We start from the raw sequence: 21,763 nt of genomic DNA on the forward strand, positions 1-21,763 counted from the left end.
AATCGTAATTCTCTCATTAAGGCCGTGCTCAAATCGGCATACACAAGCCAAATACCCATATTAGACTAATTAAGAAACATTCTATCTCAGTTTAGACCAATCGTATTTAACGGTAGCCATAAAAACAGTAAATTACAATATCAATTAATGTAGTCCACATTAGGAAAACTCTTACAGGAACTAGCACGTTCCTTCTTCCTCTTGCCCTCGGCCTCCTCCTTTAAGAACTTGTCATTACACAACTCCATCATATTCACCAATATGGACAAGTCCCTCGACAGCTTGCACTTGGAGATGAGCATGGCGAGCGGCCATGTGGCCATGCGGAGGGACTTGTGCCTCTCGCGGGCCTCTCTGAGGTGGAACTTGTCGTTGAATTCCTCGGGCGTAGTACATGGCTCGGAGGAGCCGCCCCGACCACTCCATGGTTTTGGACAGTCTGTATTGACTGGAAATGAACTCTTGGATCCTGGCCAGCTTTGCCTTGGCATCCTTCGCGTGGGCTTGCGTTGATAAGCACTCGATGCACGCCGGGCGAGAGAGCAAGATATCTAGTTTCTGCAAAACGATCTGGGCGGTGGCTTCGGCAATCATCGTGCAGCTTTCTGTGTCGGAAGGGGCCATGGCTAACCACTGTTTGTTTCGAGCAAGGTCGGGTGGGTGTGTGTGTTGGCTAATTAGATTGCATTGAATTGATTTGCGGGACATATTATTCTCTCTCAGTTGTATATATCCCTCATTTTTCTACACTTTTCTTGGTGGGGCCTCTCCTTTCTACGACAAGTTTTGTTTAATTCTTTGCTTGTGCGATGTTTCACCGTAAGACAGGAGAGGAAGTATGTCTCATAATGATACAGATAAAACTAATCAAGTACAGTTCTTTGCTTTTAGTACAACTATCTTACATATCTATCTTAGTATTCCTTACTTTGCCCTTATACATGAAGATAATCAATTCAATTGTTACTGTCGGACTAGGAGTCTCAAAGATAAGTAAAAATGGCCTATCAAGAACTTTAATTTCTGTGATGAAATTCCACTCATCTTGACAATTTAACACTTTACCAGCATGAGGGATGTGAGATCAAATGAGAACATTCGTTGGCCGATCTTATCTAATGTAGAATACTAAAATCAATTCAAAAAAAAAAAAATGATTACTTTTCTCTAGATTTTGGCAATTAAGTACTTGGCTTTCAAATTGCTGGAATAATAAACGACACAGTTCTTCGATGAAAAGGACAATCATCCAAGTTTGAAAGCCCACACACAGGGACCACACAAAAAACCAGATCGAGATCTCATTGGGTTGCATCTCGCATTGTGAAACCTATCAATGGATGAAATGACAGAACCAAACGTCCAGTTACTGCCTTTCCATCAGAAAATTCTCCCTTGGTTTCCTATCAGTTTGCAAACGGGAAAGGGTTGGTCCATTCTTTTTCTCGTGCACAACATGCTGCAATCTCCAGAATTTAACTAGATCTGAAGAAAGTAAACACACAATCCTCGACCCATCTGAAGCTCATCCAAACTTGAACGAGTAGGTAGCAACTTCAAATGAGGCAAACCAAGGAAAATGAACAAATCTAAATGTACTAATTAAAAGCGAATGAATAGGGTAAATTACAACAAATCCAAGAGGCATTTGAGCTCATTGGTCTACCCAGCAAGATAGACAATTAACTGGTAAAGAACCTATAGCCATCCCAAGAACATCTCCAACCCTTTAAACCTTACAAAATATTAACTTTACTTGCTTCGAGCTGATCTTTAAATAAATAACCAAAAAAGAGCACAGAAAAATGATAAGAAAACAGAGCAAACTAGAGATAAGAAGTACCAAATTCTCAAGGCTGTTGCTGAGCATCCATGTACCCAGCATCAACAAGAACCTTCTCTCTCTTGGCCAATTCAATGTCCTCATCGACCATCATCTTCACCAACTTCTCAAACCCAACATTGGGCTTCCAACCCAGCACCTTCTTGGCCTTACTCGCATCTCCCTTCAAGTTGTCGACCTCCGCCGGTCTGAAGTACCTCTTATCGATCACCACATGGTCCCTCCAATTCAGCCCAACATACCCAAAAGCTACTTCCAAGAACTCCTCCACCGTGTGTGACTCCTCCGTCGCCACCACGTAGTCATCCGGCTTTTCTTGCTGCAACATCATCCACATAGCCTCCACGTAGTCCCCGGCGAACCCCCAGTCCCGGGAGGCCTGCAGATTTCCCAGGAACAGCTTGCTCTGCAGCCCGATCTTGATCCGCCCCACGGCCCGAGTGATCTTCCGGGTCACGAAGTTCTCGCCCCGCCGCGGGGACTCGTGGTTGAACAGGATCCCGTTGCACGCGAACAGCCCGTAGGCCTCGCGGTAGTTCACGGTGTACCAGTGCGCGGCGCACTTGGACGCGGCGTAGGGGGACCGCGGGTGGAACGGGGTGGTCTCCGACTGCGGCGGCGGGGTCGATCCGAACATCTCCGAGGACCCGGCCTGGTAGTAACGGATGTGGCTGCGGCCGGTGGCGGAGACGTGTGAGCGCACGGCCTCGAGGAGGCGGAGGGCGCCCGTGGCGACGACGTCGGCGGTGTAATCGGGGATCTCGAAGGAGACCGCCACGGGGACTGGGCGGCGAGATTGTAGACCTCGTCGGGGGCGATCGTGTCGATCCAGCGGCGGAGGGAGGAGGCGTCGGTGAGATCGGCGTAGTGGAGCTTCATCCGGGCCTTGTGGGCGTTGTGGGGGTCGATGTAGATGTGGTTGATCCGCTGGGTGTTGAAATTGGAGGAGCGGCGGATCAGGCCGTGCACCTCGTACCCCTTGTCGAGCAATAACTCGGTGAGGTACGACCCGTCCTGGCCGGTAATGCCGGTGATCAGGGCCACCTTGCGCTGCTGCGGCGGCGGCGGGGCTTCGCCGTTGGCTCCAGATCCGGATTTTGGCGCGTCGTCGTGGGTCGCCATTGTCGGTAAGGATGGCGAAACGGGTCTGCTCGCGAGGTGTTCGGGAAAATGCCTGAAAGAGAAAGGGGCAGATTTGGAGGAAGTGGGATGATCTGATGGGGAGTTTTTGGGAGACTTTTTAAGAGGTGGAAGAGGAAAGGAGTAGGGACGGTTCAGTGAAGGTAGATCTCTCCTTCTTTACGCGCTTTTTTTAACTGACGAATGAGGTCACGCCACGTGGGGATTTAAGGTCAGTATGGTCAATTAACGTGGAGAAGTCCGTGGAAACTGCGGGGATGGGGGATCCGGTGATCCTCCAGGACCGGATCTACCGTGCGACGGCGAGTGCGGTGCATTGTGGACCGTCCGATGAAGGCCGCGGGTATTTCCACGAGGACCAGATTTACCGCGCGACGGCGAGTGCGGTGCGTTGTGAACCGTCCGATGAAGGCTGCGACTTTGTTCAATACGTATACTCATTCACGATCGTACGATCATTAATCCTCCATACTAAGGCCGTCGATATTGCTGACTTTGCACCGGAGGCGGCGGAGGGGCAGCCGGTGTTGGCGGCGTAACGCGCCTGCTCAGAACGTCTCTCGGACTCTCTCGACCTCTGCTTCGCTGTGGGCCACTCTCCACCGTCTCCTCCTTGCCCCGGTTTGCGACCTCTGCAAATTGTTACCTCTCTCCGTCGCTCCGCGAGTTTGTTCGCGTTCCTCTCTGTCTCCTCTCCCTCGGCGATTCGCGAGGAGCGAGGCGATGTCCGTTCCGGCAGTAGAATGAGGTCCGCAGTGGAAGAGGCGGCGGTACGGTCATGCACGGTGCACAAAATACTTGTGTGATGGCGCAGTTGTTCTGCTTCTCGGTTGATGGCAACCTCTCGATAAGTAGATTCAATGGACTCAGATTGCAGAGTCGCCACGGCATTACTGGGACGCCGGATGAAGTTGACACAAGTCCGAAAGCTTGTAAGGATCTATAAGGACGTATATGCTTCAGTTGTTACAGAATCATGCATTGTCACTGGAAATCAGCCATCACAGGAATGTAGTGTCAAGGCTGTACTTTGTGCAGCATTGATCGGATCCGAGTTAAGTTTTACTTGTTCGATGGTGGCAGCCTCATTTGGCAGGATCAGTGCATGAACTGCCAACCATCGGCACTAACTTCTTATGTTGAATTTGGTTTTATTCTGAAATGTGCATCCTTTTGTAAGGAGTGCAGAGCACTGCCGAAAAATCGTAGCAACTAGAAGGTCAAGAGATTTGTATCTTTTTACCCCCTTTTCGCATTACACTTGTCGTTTGGGATTCTTGTTGAATCTCATGTGATATTCACAGTGCAAGCGTCAGTCTTCCGTATGCTCCATCAACCCTAAACTTCTGGTCTTATCAGATGAAGAACTTCCTAGTTCGCTCGCCCATAATCATGATCCCCTTGATCTGTCCCGAGGCATGGAGTCTATGGAGTAGATTCACTAAGGCGGTTTGTTCCCTCTTTTGATGGCTGGTTAGCAAGAACCATTTTGTCCTGCTTACCTTGCGCCTGTGCTGCAATATTACAGGGCATCGTGCTCCAGTTGAGTGAACGATTACAACGCTCATTGCCAATCCCATGGCTCCTTGAAAGTTAAACCCAGAATCTTTGTGCGTGTACTCTCCTCCTTGATAGTCGATCAAATACTCCTTTTTTAATGATTGAACAGTAACTCCAGAACAAGTTCTTCTGTATCAAGGTCCTTGATATCCTGTAGTACAGCAGACTCTTGCTTAATAAATATTCTTCACATTATTTGTATCCGACTTCTTGTTCTCTTTGCCTGATAGATGGAATAATCATCACTTTTTGAGTGTTAGTCTCCCTTTTTTTATCTTTCTTAAGGAAATGCAGCATTCGACGTGACTGTGACATCTGCAATGGGTAAACTTTGTCTCTTTTTCTCGCCGTGTGTTTGTAAAACATCTTCTGAATAGACTCCTCTTCAGTTGCTTTTGGCTTTCTCAGATCATTTTTTCCCTACCGGTCATATATCATAGCCACAGGTTTTCTTTGACTGACCCTGAATTCTTTTTGCCCTCGGCTAAATCAATGTCTTCTTGCTGGTGTGGGTCGTTGATTTGGCTGAGCCAGAGGACGCTGAGGAACTTCTGAGCTAAAAGGGTGATTAACCTGCTGATCGCTCTGCCTGCTCGTAGTAATCTCGGTCACCATTTTGACCCCTTTCCACAAAGAAGCTAATGAAGGTTTTGTAAAACACGTGTTGGTACAGGTTACACACTCCATTTTGTTCAGATGGTTAAGAAGATCTAACGAAAGACTGAATTTTCTTCGAAAATTGTGATAGCATGTGAAATGAAGGATCAGCCGAATTCTGCACGGTTCGATTCCTGTTGGGTTTGTTGAGTGTCAAGATGTATGAGCATTGGTTTTTATGCCAACTTCAAGGGGAAGTCGGAAAAGCGGGCAAATTTAAATATTTTTGTGCTGTCATTGTTCATTATCTGCAATCTGCAGTGCTCCTCCGGTCATGGCACATGACCCGCTAAGAAGCTCTGGTTTGACGATACCAACTTGGTACACTTTTGACTGATTGGGCAGAAAAATCTGCCAATGGAAGACGTGGGGTTCGTTGGGTTTTTTCAGCTGAGCCAGCCGTATCACTTTCCTAACCGAGCCCAAAAAGCACGACGTTGCGATGCGTGACGTAAATGTGCTGATGCAAGTGCAGTTCCTGGTTCAAGCCCGATACTTCAGCTGAAAGAGATGGCACTGTTAGGAGGGCTTTCTCCGCATCCATTTACGAATCTCGCATTTATCTCGCTTGGAAGACGAGAAAAGATCTTTAGGACCTTATTTGAATACTCGTTTATAAGTATTTCCAATCATTGCAGTTGAAATGGCAAGCGTTTCTACATTTACAAATGACAGTCGACCATGGAAGGATTGATCAACTTGGCGTGAAAACCTTAAATGCCGCATGGCCGCAGGACAGGTTACTCCACGGTTGGTTTCTAGTAAGTTAATCAAAATACATGGGCTATCTTATTTGTTAAAGGAATAATCTCAGATTTAGTCGTTAAATGATTTGATTGGCATAATTTATTCTTTAAACTTTCTCTTTAGTCGAGTTCTGAACTGCAGATGCGTCAGGGCTAAATATAAACAAAGCAAGCAAGCAAACAACGTGCACCCAACGTACCTCCAATGACTAGACGTGCCGTCAGCTCAAAAAACGGAACATCGTCATAGAATTTTCCACCTTTTTTTCCCTTCTTCCAACAACACAGCACTCGTTATGTCTCGCTATGGTTCATTTATCACTCGTTACGGTCTCTCTTTTGGTCTCGTGGAACCAACATGCGCCAACGATACTCATTAGAATTAAGGAACAGTGCAAAAACCAAGTCCACTCGAGAAGCTTTGCGAGAAATATCCCAACAAGCATCCAAAGGTTTTTGACAGGTGAATGTTTCCTCGAAACAATTTATGCAATTGCAATGACATAGAGGAGGCACGGAACCGGTAAATCATGGCAACGTAGTCCGAATAGTCAAACACCATATAACCAGAATCCCAAGCAAAGCATTGATCGTATTCTTGATCTTCTCTGCACTCCAACTATGTTTTAGCCAGTCCTCATTATGATGTGGACCCCACTGTCGGTATCGACGATGTCGCTAATCTCGCCAACCTTGAGAGCATAAGTCGCTTCCTCGAAAGGTTTCTGCATCTGGCCTCGCCCAAAGGGACCTGCAGCAGTATCGAAAGTTTGTGAGATTATATATCGATTCTACATCATCTACACACTGAACTGCATGCGACAGTCCTTTTTCATCCCTTTCATTCTCTTTTCCTTTTCTCCTTTCCTTTATTGGTAGAGGTAGATATCCGACAGTGCAAATAGAGGTAGATATCCGACAGTGCAAAGCCAGAAAATGTAAACCTAACTCACTTCACATGAAGCTGCAGAATATTTTACCAGAAAAATGTGTTCACCGAGACGTTTTCACACACAAATGAGAATGCACATTGAAAAGAAAGTAAAATCGAAAGAAAGAAAAGCAGGGAAACAACGTCTCTACGTCTCTCAAAATTACTAGGCACATTGTCAACTCCGATTTCTTAAGATTAAAATTTAGTATAAACTCATACACACATCACCCTGTCTAAACCACATGGATTAAGCTCTTGATAAAGTACCAAGGAGTTGTCAATTTAATGCATCTCTCAACTCATGTATCCATCCCTCTTCATTTGAAGTAGGAATGGGGATCTAAGTAATTTCTTGCCACTCCTAAACAGAACAAGGAAGTGCAGCCATTTCAAACATCCAGTACATTAGCTCCTTGGGATAACAAAGGAGAGGGACACTGTTACTCAACACTGCTTAGTAATTTTAGAGGGAGACGAGATTCTCCAATAAGTTACTTCCAAGTCTTTTCTCTGTCAATATGAGGATATCTTCCACAGCCACAACTAAAAGCCCATTTTTAAGTCCCTCCATCACCCCAATGCTACATATCAACCCCTAAGAACAAAACTATAGAATACAACAATAAATTCCAAGCCATTCAAACCATGTCTTTTCTCTTGTTATGAGGGTTGGGAAGTCAGGGAAGGCTTGATTGGACAATACTTAGTTCGAGTTTGTTCATTTTTGTAGTTAATGATATTCTCTTCAATGAGAAAACACCCGATATCCTGATATAAAAGTCAATTAATTTCCTTATTGAAGTAAACATGCTAATTAGCCTCTGTAAATACGAAGGATTGACACTGGCAATAGCTTGGAGACGAGAGTTGTGTGAGGGTGGTTTTTAATGATTTTTCATAAGTGGAGATGTTTGGTTTAAAATGGTGAAACAATTTGTATTTTGTACTGCGGCCTCCTCTCCCAGTTAAAACTGGTATTTTCTTGTCCTCCATTAAGACAGGTGCAACAGGACCACATTAATCTTGCTTTTCTTCGTATTTTGTATTATTGTTTGCATCACTTTGATTTAGTACAAGAGCATCTTCATCCTTTATTATGCTGTCATCGACGCTAAAAATGGCCAGGCCAAAAACTATTCCAAGTACAAGGGCACATTCATGTTTTCTTTACATTGTCTCCAACAGTTAATATAGATTAAATTCATGCCAACCAAAACTATTCCAATCGCTCCATATATTGTGCACAGCATAACTTGGACTTCTTCACCAGAAAAGCTGATCAAATGGAAGAATCATTGAGAAGGCCAAAAAAAGTAACGAAGAAATTTCTCAAATTCACCATTTAAGGTGTACTTGTAGAGATAAGGAAGATGAGGCTTGAAGTTACAGAGTTCTCATGACATAACAAATAGGTTGGGGATTATGATGCATGTTCATGGCTCAGATTTAATATTTTTTTTGTGGCCTTCGTCAAGGAACTTTTATTGTCCTTCTAAGATGCAAATTAGACCTGATTGGAGAAACAGCATTGTTACTCCAGTGAAGACAACTTCAACAAGGGAGCCAAGGGTGCCAAATCGTCTAAGAAAATGATCCACTGCACAGTGTACATAATGGAAATACATCTTCTAGCTGGCAATAAATCATGAAGTTGTCTTGTAAAGCAAAGTCAGCATATGAACCCCATTTATCCCAGGGTGTATCAAGCAAATTCAACTTTCATTCAAAAGCTTCTAGCTTGGAATAAATCATGAAGTCTCATAAAGCTACAACAGCATATGAACCCCATCTATCCTGGAGTTCAAAATATGTTCAACAGCTCAAATGTAATATTCCTTCCAGATAGCCCAAAAAAGATTGAAAAGGCAGTATTTGAATGAGCTCTTTCCTTCTCTATACAAATTCTTTACCACCTTTATTTTCCTTCCATGCAAAATCAAAGCCCCTCCAGAGGCTGCTGATTTTTTCACATTCTCTTCACTGGAAGATCTTCTCTCATATCACAGGGGGCCTAGGCAGCACATGATATCACCATATAGGCAGCACATGATATCACCATATTCTTTCTTCTTTCAAACAGACACTTAACACGATCTTGTCTATGACGGTCTATTGGCAGATAGCAATTAAAAAATGATGGAAAGATACCTCATTCAGCTAAGGAACTTCTATCTAAGTTCCTTGACAATTAAAGAACACTCCAGACATGTAATAACATCAGAAAAGTATTCCGAAAACTGTTTGATATAGCACGGATCAGAAAAAATAGCTCACAAAAGCAGATTAGAGTATTTCTATTTAGCTTATGTTGTTTCAATTTCAAAGAGACGATGCATTCTTCCGCAATTTTTGAAATTGGAGAGTTAGCACGCCATGCGTGCAAGCTGCACTAACAATCGTCGGGAAGAATTAGTGGCATTTCCTATCTGGGCAAAACTGCGATTATAAATTCGGATCTGCCACACTCACTCAAATCATGATATCCTTTTCCATGGGATGACATCGACTATTCTCCAGTGATTTAACTCCTAGCGACCACAGATAACTCCACAAAACATGCATTTGACAAAACAAAAGGGCTATATAGTGATAGGACTTCATTAAACCTTATCGATGCACATCTGACATCAAAGGTAGAGAGACTAAAGCTACGAACTTCATCTTCACAAGGTTAAAATTGCACGACAGATTACACTAAAAACCGAATGTTTCATATACGTTCATTTATCAAATTCCAGCAACATAATCTTTCTTCCAAATCAAATCAAGGACAAATTGTTTCGGGTACATAAATAGAGTTAGATTTATCTATATTCCAGCTTCACGAATTCGGCTAAAGTCCCGTAGATTTCTAAGACAGAAACGGTACAGCAGGCAGACTCCATCGAATGAGCAGACGCGAAAGATTAGACGAAAGAGCGAAGATAAAGAAAAGCAATCATAATAGGAGCTGAGAGTGGGCAAAAGTAACGAGCGTCGAGGTCAGACGGAACCAACCGAGATCGCCGCCGCGCTTGGCGGAGCTGCAGTCGGAGAAGCGCGAGGCGAGGTCCTCGAACTTGGCCTTGCCGGCGACGATGTCCTCCTGAGGGGCCTTGAGCTGCGAGACGGCGCTCGCGGGTGGTGCTGCGGATGACCCTGCCCTCCGGATCCTTCCACGAGGCCTTCCTCCGGGAGCCCTCGTGCTTGATGAGGATGTGCGACGCGCGGACCTGGCTCCCCGCCGCCGCCGCCCCCGCCGCCGACGACGACATCTTGGCCTTCGCCCTGTGCTTGTCCCTGAGGCTGCCGGACTTGGCGGCGGATGGATCGGCCGACGAGATCGTTGAGGACGACGGTCTCTTCCTCTTGCGATCGGCGGACTCTATTTTGGCAGAGGCTGGAGACGACGGCGACCTCGTTCTGCTCCCCGCTGCGTTGAAGTTCCAGTGCGGTGTGAGCTCGGTGGAGATGGAGAGAATCGGGGAACGGTGGGGTTGGCCATTTATATATGATGAATTTTTCAACATTTTTTTGCTACATATTAGAAATGGACACGTCATCGAAAATAATTATCCTTTATTAGTTTTTTCAATCAAGGAATCTTTCGACCCAGAAAAAAGTACGATTAATCCAATTCCAAATTTTAGACTCTCTTTATTCCACGAAGAGTGGCTAATTTGGAAATTATTTTCTTAAAAATAATTATTTTGTCTAGTTCACAAAAATAATATTATTATTGACTAATTATTTCAAGAGATTCAGACAATCATTTAAAAAAAAAATGCTACTCTGAATTTTTTTTAAATATTTTTAAACACCCAATCACGCATATTAAATCACAGTTATTTAATAGCTAAGCTTTGAGAACCATCGGCGGTGAACTCGCAAAAAAATTCCGCTCACGCGTTAGGGGATTTTGCCTCATGCTTACCGGTAACTCGTTGTCAAATACAATGATCGCTGCCAAATCCTCATTTTAGTTTTCATTTAGCCAGCCCGCGACCATATCCAGTTCCTAAACCAGTCGAAGCACTCTCTACCTGGCTCACGAAACTAACAAGAGTACGTCAAGTTCTTTATAGGGTATACGCTTCAGCAGGTCCAACCGTTCCAACTACAACAAAATGAGTGCTGGCATCGCATTCAACGTCACGCGCATTCACTTCGATTCCACCATTAGCCTACGCAGTTTCATTATTTGGCGCAGAGAGAGACAAGCAAGGCCTAGTAATGGTGAACATGATCGGCAGGACGACCTTCCTGCCAGAAGTGCCACAAGAAAGCTTACGCGGGATTTGAGAAACATATTGCAGGAATCAAAATATGGTAACATCTACAGGACAATTACAGTTGCATGTCTATCAACATTTATCTTGTTTCCTCTCAAAAAGTTGGATTTACAGCTCCTAGCGCCGAATGGACTGATGAATTTGTTATTCATCTGAAACAATTGATATATTGTTTAACTAAACATTTCTCAAGAGAGGCCAACTTTTTCTGATGATCTCACCAATCTTCGCATCGATCTGCTTCTGAATGTGAGGTGGGCAAAGCTCAGCTGCAAAACTGTTCAATTTTGCAGCCAAACTTGATTTCTGAAGTTCCTCTTCAGGCAGGTTTCCCATCAGCTGGATGAGGAGTGGTTTCTGCTTGAGCTCGAATTTCTGCATATTTTATGGTATGGGAATTCTTGTCAGAAATGCTGGTGAGAAGAGACCATTTCCAGTTCCTTGTGACCAACAAAAGTGCCAGCCGGTACAATTGAAAATTCATATGGAGTGTATGCATTTCTCAGGCGACAAGCTGAAGATTTCAGAGATGTCTGCAATATGCATTCTAATTGCAAGGCAAAACCAAATTAAATAACTAGAAGAGCCATAACATGCTGCAGAGGAGCCAAGGAAACAACCTTTCTACTTGATCACAACAGATCTGGTTTGACAATTCAGGGCATCAACCTAAGCAAATTAATACACAGGTGGACCTTTTTTCTCTTTCAACAGAACTAGCACAGATCATTATCATGGCAAATCAAGACAAATCAAAATAGTTGGAAGCACGAAATCCCCTAGTTATTTCCCGTCCTCTAGAGGAATTTTCGTTCCACACACGGAATGAATTACTGGTAACATATTTGGATTGCAGGTATTTATGTAGCATTTGGCTGAGGGAACACATCAGTAGCAGCCCGCAATGAATAGGGGACCGTTCTAAATATGGAAAGTTCTTCAACCTCACTCGTTGTCAGTCGAGTCAACACAAAGTGAGGACAATATTAATAAGTTCAGAATTTACCTACCAATTTTACTCCAACAAAAAAGATGGGATGGTTAAGGTGGACACAGTGTAATGAGAGATGAGGCAGGAACAAGTTCAGAATTACCTGGTCGGACATACCCACTTGATAATCGGCCAATTAATATTCTCACCCATTGAGTTAATGATGACTGGTGAATTCAATTTTCTGATAGGCACACTGTAAAGTAATAATGTGCGGTTCCCAATTACTTAACCTGATGTTCAGGCTCTGCATGATAAAATGCTTCAAGATGTTGAATCTGAGTAGTGACAACACTGCTCTTGGACTTGCTTTGCTCTCTTTCTTTGCTAAGGGCTGCTAGCCTGGACTCTTCAGTTTCATTTGTGAAGATAATTGACCTGACAACACAATTCCATCAGTAAATATTCAGTAGACACAAAGCAACAGACCACAGATCCTAATTCTGATAAACAGGAAAACTTTCGACGCAAATAATTGCCGTCACCTGTACTGGTTACCAACATCTGGACCTTGCCCAAGAACTTGCCTTGAATCATGACTAGACCAAAAGACATCCAAAAGTTGCCTGTAACTAATCAATCTAGGATCATATTCCACCTGTGGAGCAGCATTCACAAAAACAAACAAAGAACGAGTAAATATCGATGCCAACTAGTAATATTGTTGTCATTTAAAAGATTAAGTTCTGATTTCAAGAACAAAAAACCATGGACATACTTAAGTCTAGAAACTCTCTTGCTCAAAAGAGAGGACTTATAGATGAAACTTTCTCACCAACCTCCTCCTCCTTCCCACTCCCCAAAAGGAAAAAGAAAAGCGACAAAAGGCAAAAGAAAGGGGAGAGTCAAAACAATGCCTTTTTTTTATAGAATCTCAGTTTGAATCCCGATTTACCCCTTCATGCTAACAGGGGTTCACATCCAAAATCAGCTTCTGCTTGCTCAAATCCTAACCTCTTATATGCCCTATGTCCCCAACAAAATTCTCATCATATAAGGATGACTTGTGACGAGTTCGGCATTTGCACAAGTAACTTTGACAAGCCTCCTGACCTCCCTTAAAGAAACATTAGCAGCCCAAGATGCATCAATCCAAAATGATTGACATGCATAAATCAGACTGATCCTCAGAGGAAAATGCAAGAATAATCCAGCACCTTTCACTTCATTAGCAAAACACAAATGACGAAAATGCAAACTTACAGGATCAAAAATTCACTATCAACTCTCTCTACGTCTTATGTCAATTTCTTTATCAACCAGACACTAGGAGACTGACAGGACACCCTTATTTCATAATCGTGCAGAACCTATTCAATTGATCACAAGCAACCACCTGCAATCTTTCACCCTTTTCACTGACTCGAAACTCTGACGTTTCATCAAGACAAAGCTGAAAGTACCACCTCGCAGTGGCATCTGATGCTTAATGCCGGATGACCATAGTGAACAGTGTCCTCGACTATTAGGAAGAAATTCTAAGAGTCATGCTAATAAAGGTGCAAGGAAACAACAATGCGAAGGGCAGGATTCTTAAACCGAAAGAAATGGCAACAATGGCATCCACACTAGTTGACAATGATAGCTAAGCACCTCCGATCATTGAAACTACAACTCAGTCGGTAGCACCGTCAGCTTCCGATCTGTACAATCCCAGCGTTCTTCCGTCTCCTATTCAATCGCAATTACACGCACGGAACCTCCTCGTAGTAGCTCCATAACACAAAATCGACTCAAAAACTCGCGAAGAAAACTACCTGAACGCATTCGGCGTGATCGCGCAAGCTCCGGTACTCGGGATTGGGCTTGGAGCCGCCGGCGTAACCGACGGCGGTCCGGACGACGCCGTCGAGGCAGCCGAAGACGGCCTCGGACCTCCAGAAGCTCCCGAGGGCGAAGACGGCGGTCCTCGAGGGCTGGTCCGGGGAGCCGGCGGCCGGGTCGGGGATCCGATTGGCGAGCCTGATGCACTGGGCGCCGCCGAAGAACGAAGCGAGGACGACGGCGAGGGTCAAGAAATTGGGCGGAGAGAGAGAGACGCTTCTCGAGAGACGAATCGAGCGGGTCCTAGAGAGCGGCCGAGAGAGCTCTTCCATGGCATCGCCGTCGTCCAGCGGGAGCGGAGCGTCCGCAAGGGGGGAGGAGGAGGAGGAGGAGGAGCGATTGGATCGGGCTATGGATCTGCTCATTTTTCCAAATATTCTTTTTCTTTTTTAATATATTTTAACCCATTTTCACGCTTTTTTTTTTTTTTTCACAACATTTCCAAACTTACCAAATGATTTTTTGGGTAATCCCAGAGCTTTTCAGGTGATTTCAATGTTGATAAAAAATGTGACGCACTTAGAAAAATGTTTTCAAAGAAGTCATTTTACGATATTTTTTCATATTCGACTAAAATCTAAAAATGAATTGAAATTTTTTTAGTTTGCACCAATTAAAGCTTCTTCTTCTTCTTTTTTTTTTTGTGATAGGCTGAAATGAGCACGCCATCTCCCTTCTCCTAATTTTTGGAGAACCCACAACAAGTAGCTTGATTTTCTTCCCACCTTGTCCGAATCAACCCACCCTAAGAAATGTAACCTTTATGCAACTTGTTCATCCACTCCCTTAAAAAGGTTGCTCAATCAGAAGTTGCCGCCGACCACTCAAGCATTTTAGCCACAGACTAGAACTAGATTTTAAGAACTCTTATTTTTCCATCATTATTTGAAATTTCCAAGGGAAAATTCCAAATAATAACCTAAAATGAGGTTACTTTCTCAAAAAATTGCATCGAATCTACGTTATTTTAAATAAAGGTTTGAAATGTCCAAATTAGTTTCAAACAAAGACCCTGAACTTGCTGGTTGGCACATGTGACTTTTCCAATGGTTCCTTTAGCAAGGTTTTCGGCCCACCTTCTTACCTCTCTTTGGGCTTAATTTTCTCCCTTTTTTTAGGGCCTAGTAGTATTTCTTTTTAGCCCATTTGAATTTACATAGGCCCAGCCCCTTTGCCTTTCTTTTCCTTCTCCTCCTCCTCATGCTCGCGGCTGGGAGCGTGGAGCGCGTGACCGTGACCGTGACCGAGCGTCTGTGAGGAACGAGGGCACGAGAAACAAGCCGGTGACGGAAGCAGATCCAAGAGAAACCTTATAGAAGGTGCTTAGCTGGTTGAGTGTGTAAGCAAAACGTAAAAGATTCCTTCGCCTGGAGGGAGGTCGCTGGCTGAAGAAGGTGCTCCTACAAAGAGAGAGAGCTCGGTGGGGGAAAAAAAAAGAGCGAAAAAAACAGAGAGAAAAAACGAAGGGAGAGAGCTCGCCGGAGGAGGGGTATTCGAGAGGATTGTCTGGATCCCCCACGAGGATCACCGGCGAATCCTTTCCCCCCGGCCGCCGTGCTTTCTTTCGCTCATTGTCACCGGAGTTTGATATCTTCGATTGGGGACCACCGTTTCCGAGAGTTCCCCATTTCTGCGATCCTTCCCTTTCACACTCGAAATCGTCGTCGACAAGTGAACGCTGAGATAAGATGAGTCTAGCTCTAGCTTCTGCCAATATCGCCGATTACACATCGTTCCCGGACCAGGTGAGTCTTCTCTCGGACGTGCTCCGTGTATGCTCTGTTTTGGCCGGGAGCGAGGCGCTCGATTTAAGCGACGATATCGCGAGAAAATATGGATAGGATGGGACTCGTTTGTTGCTGAATAGCACGATTTGAATGTTCTTACGTCGTTCCTAGATCGAGAAACCCATCTATGTTGAATCGGGACCTTGCACGCCAACCGTTCGATAAAATGCTTCAATGAAGACCCGAACTCGAATCGTTAAGATCGAAGCTTAGATCTTCGTTATCTGCGTGATTTGTTCTAATATTGTTGTCCAGATACTGAAATCGTCGTTTTATTCGATTTTTGAGTCGCGTCGTCTGAGTCGGCCATGAACTTCTCGCCGGAAAATCCATCCCCCTCGCTGGAGAAGCCCGCCGTTTGAGGCTGCCCTCGGACTTCTCGCCGGAAAATCCATCCCCTTCGCTGGAAGAGCCCGCAGTTTGAGGCCGCCCTTGTTTGTCCGTTCCCTTTGTTTTGATGTGCATATCTTTGTTTGCTATGCTAGGATGGATGGATTTATGTTAATATGCGACTTCAGACTCCGGATTTATTCCGGCGACATAGGAACCGCCAGTCAGCTAATGATCGGCGGTGGTGGCTGAAACTTTGGCTGAAGCGCATCAGAAAAATAATGGAGGTTCGGGTGAAGTTGAAGGAGGTTGAACAAGACGGCTCGCGAAGAAGGAGATGTTGTGTGAAAAATAATAATAGTAAAAAAGGAGAAAAGAAATTTAAAAAAAAAAAAAAAAGAAAAATAGAAAAGAAAATAATAAAAGAATAGATATATGAGCTGGGGTGTTAATAAAAGCTGAGCTGAGAATGTGGGCCGTGTCCGTTTGGATTTGGTCTAGATTTAAGGACTGGGTTGGCTTTGATGTGGGCTGGCGGTGACTTTCGGCTGGGCTTTGGGTTTTTAGGAATTGGGTTCATTGGTTGAGCCCAGTTAAGCCTAAGACCAGAAGACCCAACCCGGACTATTAGTATTAGGGTCCGGGTCCCAAGAAATACAGAAAATTCCATAGAAAATTCAGAAAAATTACAAATCCCTGGAAAAAGCTTTAAAAATTAGCTTTTCAAGTAGTTTCGTCTTAAAAAGTGAAAAATCCTTCAAAAATTGGAACCTGAAATTGAATAAGAAGGCTTTACGATAGGGATTTATGGATGCCATTTTTTTTTAGAGAAAATATTAGGTTTGTGTGTCTTTACTTCAATGACATTTGGTTGTGCATCATAATACCTTGAGTGTTATTTTCATTTTTAGAATGGTTATGATGAACCCTAAAAATCTTCGATAGGCTACCCTAACACTTTGATTAGCACTTAATCAAGTTTAGATACTGAAATGACATTAGTTCTAAAACTAGTGTAATCAAGTCTCTAAATTCAAAATCTCCAATTGCATGGAAAGTGAAATATTCTCCCACATCTCATTTGGTTTCTAACCAACCTTAATATGTTGGTAGCGACTCTTTCTGAAACTCACATAGGGTTAGTTGAATGGAAAATGAACAACTAATGTCACGCAACGTATGGATTTGGCAAAACCAACACTAATTGAAGGCCATTGGCCCACATTTGGCAATCTCTCTAAACCTATTTCCCTCAAGGGTGGGTCGCGACAAGGAATATTAAAGATGACACTTGGATTTGTTTATTTTGCCAAAAATGAATGATTTGAAAAATATTTAAAAATAAACGTTTGTATCGCTTGAAATAATTAGTCAATGAATGATATTTTCATTATTCAATAACAATTTATGTCTAAATAATTTTATATATAATAAATATATTTTTCATTCACTCATTTTTATAAGTGTTACGATAATTATTTTCATGAAAATATTTTTCTAGTCATTTTATTTCTGTGAAACAAATGCACCTGTATGATTCCTCGGTGGTGCTAGAGATACACCTTCACGAAATTATATGAATTCAGGATAGCTGGAGTTTAGATGGGTGGTGCTCTGCGTCTGCTAGGAATTTCTATAATAGCACATTTGCAACCAATAACATATTTTTATGAATCAATTTTGGATCAGATAGAAATGCTTTTGAGTGACCAATGAGTTAATGAATTTGGGATTTAGTTGTTGTATTAGTTTATCCTGTCATTTGGTCTTATTTTAAGGAACCGTTGCTTGCAATTATGCTGAGATACAAATGTTTCCCTTTGGGGATTATGCTTGTGAGTCCCGTACATTATCGAGATTTTATGATCTGCTATTGGAAACAATGTCTGCTCGGCTACATTGACGCGTCAATATATTATGCTTGTTGCGTGGTGATTAGATCATGGGCGATTGTACTCATATTTCATGTCTATTTGTTGATAATATCCAACAAAATTTTTGAGCTACTTGCAGTGTTGAAGTACCCTTGGCCTTTTGGTGAATGCCTACGTGTCTAATCATTATTAGAGTTAAGGATCACTTACTACGCAAGCAAGGTCATTCCTTCATAATATAATGTTTTTCAGATTTAATTGAAACTGGTGAGAATGAATAGTGAATTGAGATTGACTAATATCTTGAGAATGCCGGAATAATTAGAAGATTTCTTTGCAATTATGTGTATTTAAACAGAAGACTCGTTAGTCTATTTGTGTTAGATGTGTCAAACCTTTGGATACGTATGCACTGGTTTCCTTTTTTTGTTGTTGTTGAGATTAGCAATTATCTTGGAGATTTTGGACAAATTATACATTTAATTTCAATCCAGTAGCATATTTAAAATTTAGTTATGTATGAAAATAATACTCATTTGGGTGTGGCACAAAACAATAATGTGTTCATAAGGCATTTTTTAGTTATATTCTGATTCTGGCATAGTGCTTTCTTGAATTGTTTTCTTTATTTTGAGAGGCTTGAAATAGTCATAAAATAAACGATTACGCGTTATTTGGAAATGTCATGTACAAGAAAATATTTGGTGATAATCCTTCGAAAAAGTAATTTCTTATTTGCTGATTTTTTATTTTTTTTTGCAAAGTCAAGTGCTGATGTCTAAGCAAATTGCAGGTGAAGTTCGTTTCCAAGGTACTTTTATATTGTTGCCAAACCAATAAAGTTATGTCTAGTAGAAGGATTAAAGACTAAACTCAAAGAATTAGTTGTGATATTGCATTAGCAGTGAAGCTCGGTAATTCGAGTGTGAAAAATGGACAGGAAAGACTACGCTCAAAGGAATCAAGAAATAAAATGTGTTTCCAGTAACAATTTATAAATCATCAAAGGATAGGAAAAAAGAGGTTGTGACTGTGTTTCTGGGAACAATTTATAAATCATTGAAGGGTAGAAAAAAAGGTTGGGATTTCATGGATATTAAAACACGATCATTTAGTCTTCGTAAACACGATGTAGAATAAATATGAAATTAATAAAATTTCCAAACTAGAAAATGAATTTGGCCGAAGTCAGATAACAATACTGTAGAATAAATATGAAATTAAGGATAATATTGCTTGACGGAGACGGATAACTCCCTCACTATCTGTTAACAATACTGTACAACAAGAATTGAAATTAATCCCTCACCATCTCATCAAGATGATGAGCTTTTAACTTATTTATCTTACTCAGGCAACAGTAGGTTAAGCAAAAGACGCATTTCCACCTGAAAGTTCTAGTCCAAGACCAGCTTGGTAATGCATTGTTTTTCAGAAGTTTGCACCGGCTCCACTACGCCGAGATGCGCCATTAGGAGCCAAACATGGGTGATGAGCTCTCCTCCTCTGCTCAGGTTCTCGGAGTGTTGGTAGCCTCTGCTTAGGCAAGCCGCGTATATCAGAAACTTCGCCCAGACCTTGCCGATCAACTTCCATTTCCTACCGAGGTCTTCCGACTCGATTTTATTCAACTGGGATGCGAGATGGCAAGCGTCAAACAGCACCGACCTGCTTTTGCCACCGCGTATTTTTGTGGCAGGCAGTTGAGTTCCCACATGCAGCAGAAGATGGCAGACTTCGCATAGATCGCGAGACTCTGTTGACTTGTGCGCCTCGCTGCAGCTTTTAACACCGGTGTGGCCATGTTTCTCTTTCTTGAATAAATTCTGCGCCCACGTCTTGACAGCCGATGAGTTGATGCTGGTTTCTCTCTTTGACAACGTCTCTAGCTTGTCCTCGAAGAACTTCTGAGCGTCGACTGAAGTATCTTCATATCGGAGCATGCCTATCCCTGTTGGCAACATGGAAGGATGGAGTACTAAAAGATAGAGCATGTACCGAGAGACTAACTTACTCATCTTGTAGTCCTTGATGTGTTCCGAGATTTCTCCCTCACTCTTCTCGAGGTCCTTGTAGTGGCAGAGCTCGGTGGCGATGTGCCAGATCAGGATGCTCTGGTCGAACTCCATATCGTTCACACTCCAGTTCAGATGACCGTTGTTTGACCTCTTCAGTACTTCACTGGCCTCCAGCTTAAGTCTCTTCAACCCGCTCTTCAATTTGCGGTCCTGGTCCAGATAATCGATCGTATCCCTCATGTGATCGAAGGTCCATTCTTTGATGTGGTTCTTGAACCCTTTGTAATTGATGTAGACGTTCTTCTCCAACTTCTCATCTAATTTGGCGAATCTCGGATGCAACTTGCTGAATTTCCTGTTTCTTCTCCCGATGGATAATTTCAAGAGGCTGAGCTGGGCCACGGAATGTGACCATCTTGGGTTCGGGCAGATCTGGAGAGAAGCCATGGCGGATGATACTGTGGATCCGCCAGGTCTCTGAAGACGCCGGTGGTCAACCCAATCGGAAGAAATTGTGAGAAGAACCGAGTAAATCTCTAAAAGTATGGCCGCACTTACCAGCAAGAAGGTGATATAGATATCGACTTTGAGGTAATCCTTCCTATCCTGCATGGAGAAGAATACCAACACGGCACACAGCACCGAGAGATTAATGACCCAACGAATGATGCCCCAAGCACAGTTCAGCAACGGTGCCTTGGTGTAGAGAAGATCGTACATGAACCCGAGCTCGACTTCCACGATCCCAAAAGCCGTCTTTGAGTTCATGTTCTGGCGGTTCACGAACATGTGCTTGCTGGCCGCCCGGTCGCTAGTGTTGAGGATAAGGCCCACGAAGAGAAGCTTGGAGATCTTGAACAACTCATAGGCTTTGACCAGAGTCGCGGCTTTCTCTTGGTCGATGGCTTGACCGCTGTTCGCTGAGAGATCCTCTGGAGCCGGAACCTCAGTGACCTCGTCGATGTCGACTTGGTAACCCTCCTCTTTCTTTAGAGCGTGCTGCTCCACGATCCTGGGGTATATGGGACCAAAATCGGGATGCGAAAGCATCGAATCTCGAAGTTGACCTTCACTTGCTAAGTATAAACACAGTGTCCTCTCTACATATTTGATGAACCCCACCAAGATCATGCCAGCCGCTAATATCGACAGCGTAGACCTTGACAAGGCCATGAAGTAGATGTAACAAGCTAATCCTACTTGTACGCAAAGCCGTGCCAACTGCCTCAACCACAGCTCATTGTCCTCCAGGGCATACGCAGTGATCGTGTCAGGCCCACCCAAGTGGAGGAGAAGGAACGGCGCCCAGAAAGCAGTGATCTGGCTTTCCGGATCAATCGTCCCCTTCGTTTCCTTGATGGTGGCCAGGCGGTTGGAGAGGACGCCGAGTGCGAGGGTTGGGATGAAATCGGCCAATAGGTATGTTGTCCAGACCACGACTTGGATCCAGTACTTGTAGCTGGATTTCCTCCGAAAGCCCTGAGTCACAAGGGTCAATTGTAGGAACAAGCTGACGAGGACAAGCAATCGCAGCTCCCACTCCTTCCACAGTTCTCGAGTGTTTTCGGGAAGTAGCGGAAATCCCATGGTTGAACTCGATGTCGGCACCAAAAGGCGCAACAATCAGGCTCCCTTGGTCGATCTTAGGATCATAAAGGGAGAGGACAACGCAAGGCAAAACAACATTAGCCTTGAATTTACCTCTCTGCAACATCCTCAAAACGGCCACTCTATATAACCAATAACTTGATGTTGGAATCAAATACAAAAGCATTTCTTTACCGTGCA

General features: G+C 43.5%; 4 protein-coding genes across 4 annotated transcripts; all 4 read right to left on the minus strand.

Annotated features, from left to right (window-relative positions):
* Window positions 1-1,535: 1,535 nt before the first annotated feature.
* Window positions 1,536-3,066, minus strand: LOC104422747 (GDP-mannose 4,6 dehydratase 1). The gene is given in 3 exon segments (XM_039303116.1): window positions 1,536-1,771; window positions 1,844-2,623; window positions 2,626-3,066. Coding segments are annotated over 2 exon segments (1,113 nt in total). The 5' UTR covers window positions 2,966-3,066; the 3' UTR covers window positions 1,536-1,771; window positions 1,844-1,850.
* A 3,262-nt stretch (window positions 3,067-6,328) lies between these two features.
* LOC104422748 (peptidyl-prolyl cis-trans isomerase Pin1) lies at window positions 6,329-10,354 on the minus strand. Its single transcript, XM_010035169.3, is given in 3 exon segments — window positions 6,329-6,697; window positions 9,878-9,993; window positions 9,995-10,354. Coding segments are annotated over 3 exon segments (381 nt in total). The 5' UTR covers window positions 10,135-10,354; the 3' UTR covers window positions 6,329-6,572.
* Window positions 10,355-11,146: 792 nt separating this feature from the next.
* On the minus strand, window positions 11,147-14,331 carry LOC104423968 (peptide methionine sulfoxide reductase A5). Its single transcript, XM_010036384.3, has 4 exons — window positions 13,900-14,331; window positions 12,628-12,740; window positions 12,376-12,520; window positions 11,147-11,526 (listed from the first exon to the last, which is right to left on the minus strand). The coding sequence occupies exons 1-4, from the start codon at window positions 14,329-14,331 to the stop codon at window positions 11,329-11,331; spliced, it is 888 nt and encodes a 295-aa protein (XP_010034686.1). The 3' UTR covers window positions 11,147-11,328.
* A 5,023-nt stretch (window positions 14,332-19,354) lies between these two features.
* Window positions 19,355-21,562, minus strand: LOC104423969. The gene has a single exon (XM_039302982.1). The coding sequence runs from the start codon at window positions 21,560-21,562 to the stop codon at window positions 19,355-19,357; it is 2,208 nt and encodes a 735-aa protein (XP_039158916.1).
* Between the last annotated feature and the right edge of the window lie 201 nt (window positions 21,563-21,763).

Source organism: Eucalyptus grandis, chromosome 10, assembly GCF_016545825.1.
Source record: "Eucalyptus grandis isolate ANBG69807.140 chromosome 10, ASM1654582v1, whole genome shotgun sequence".
Taxonomy (NCBI): Eukaryota; Viridiplantae; Streptophyta; class Magnoliopsida; order Myrtales; family Myrtaceae; genus Eucalyptus; species Eucalyptus grandis.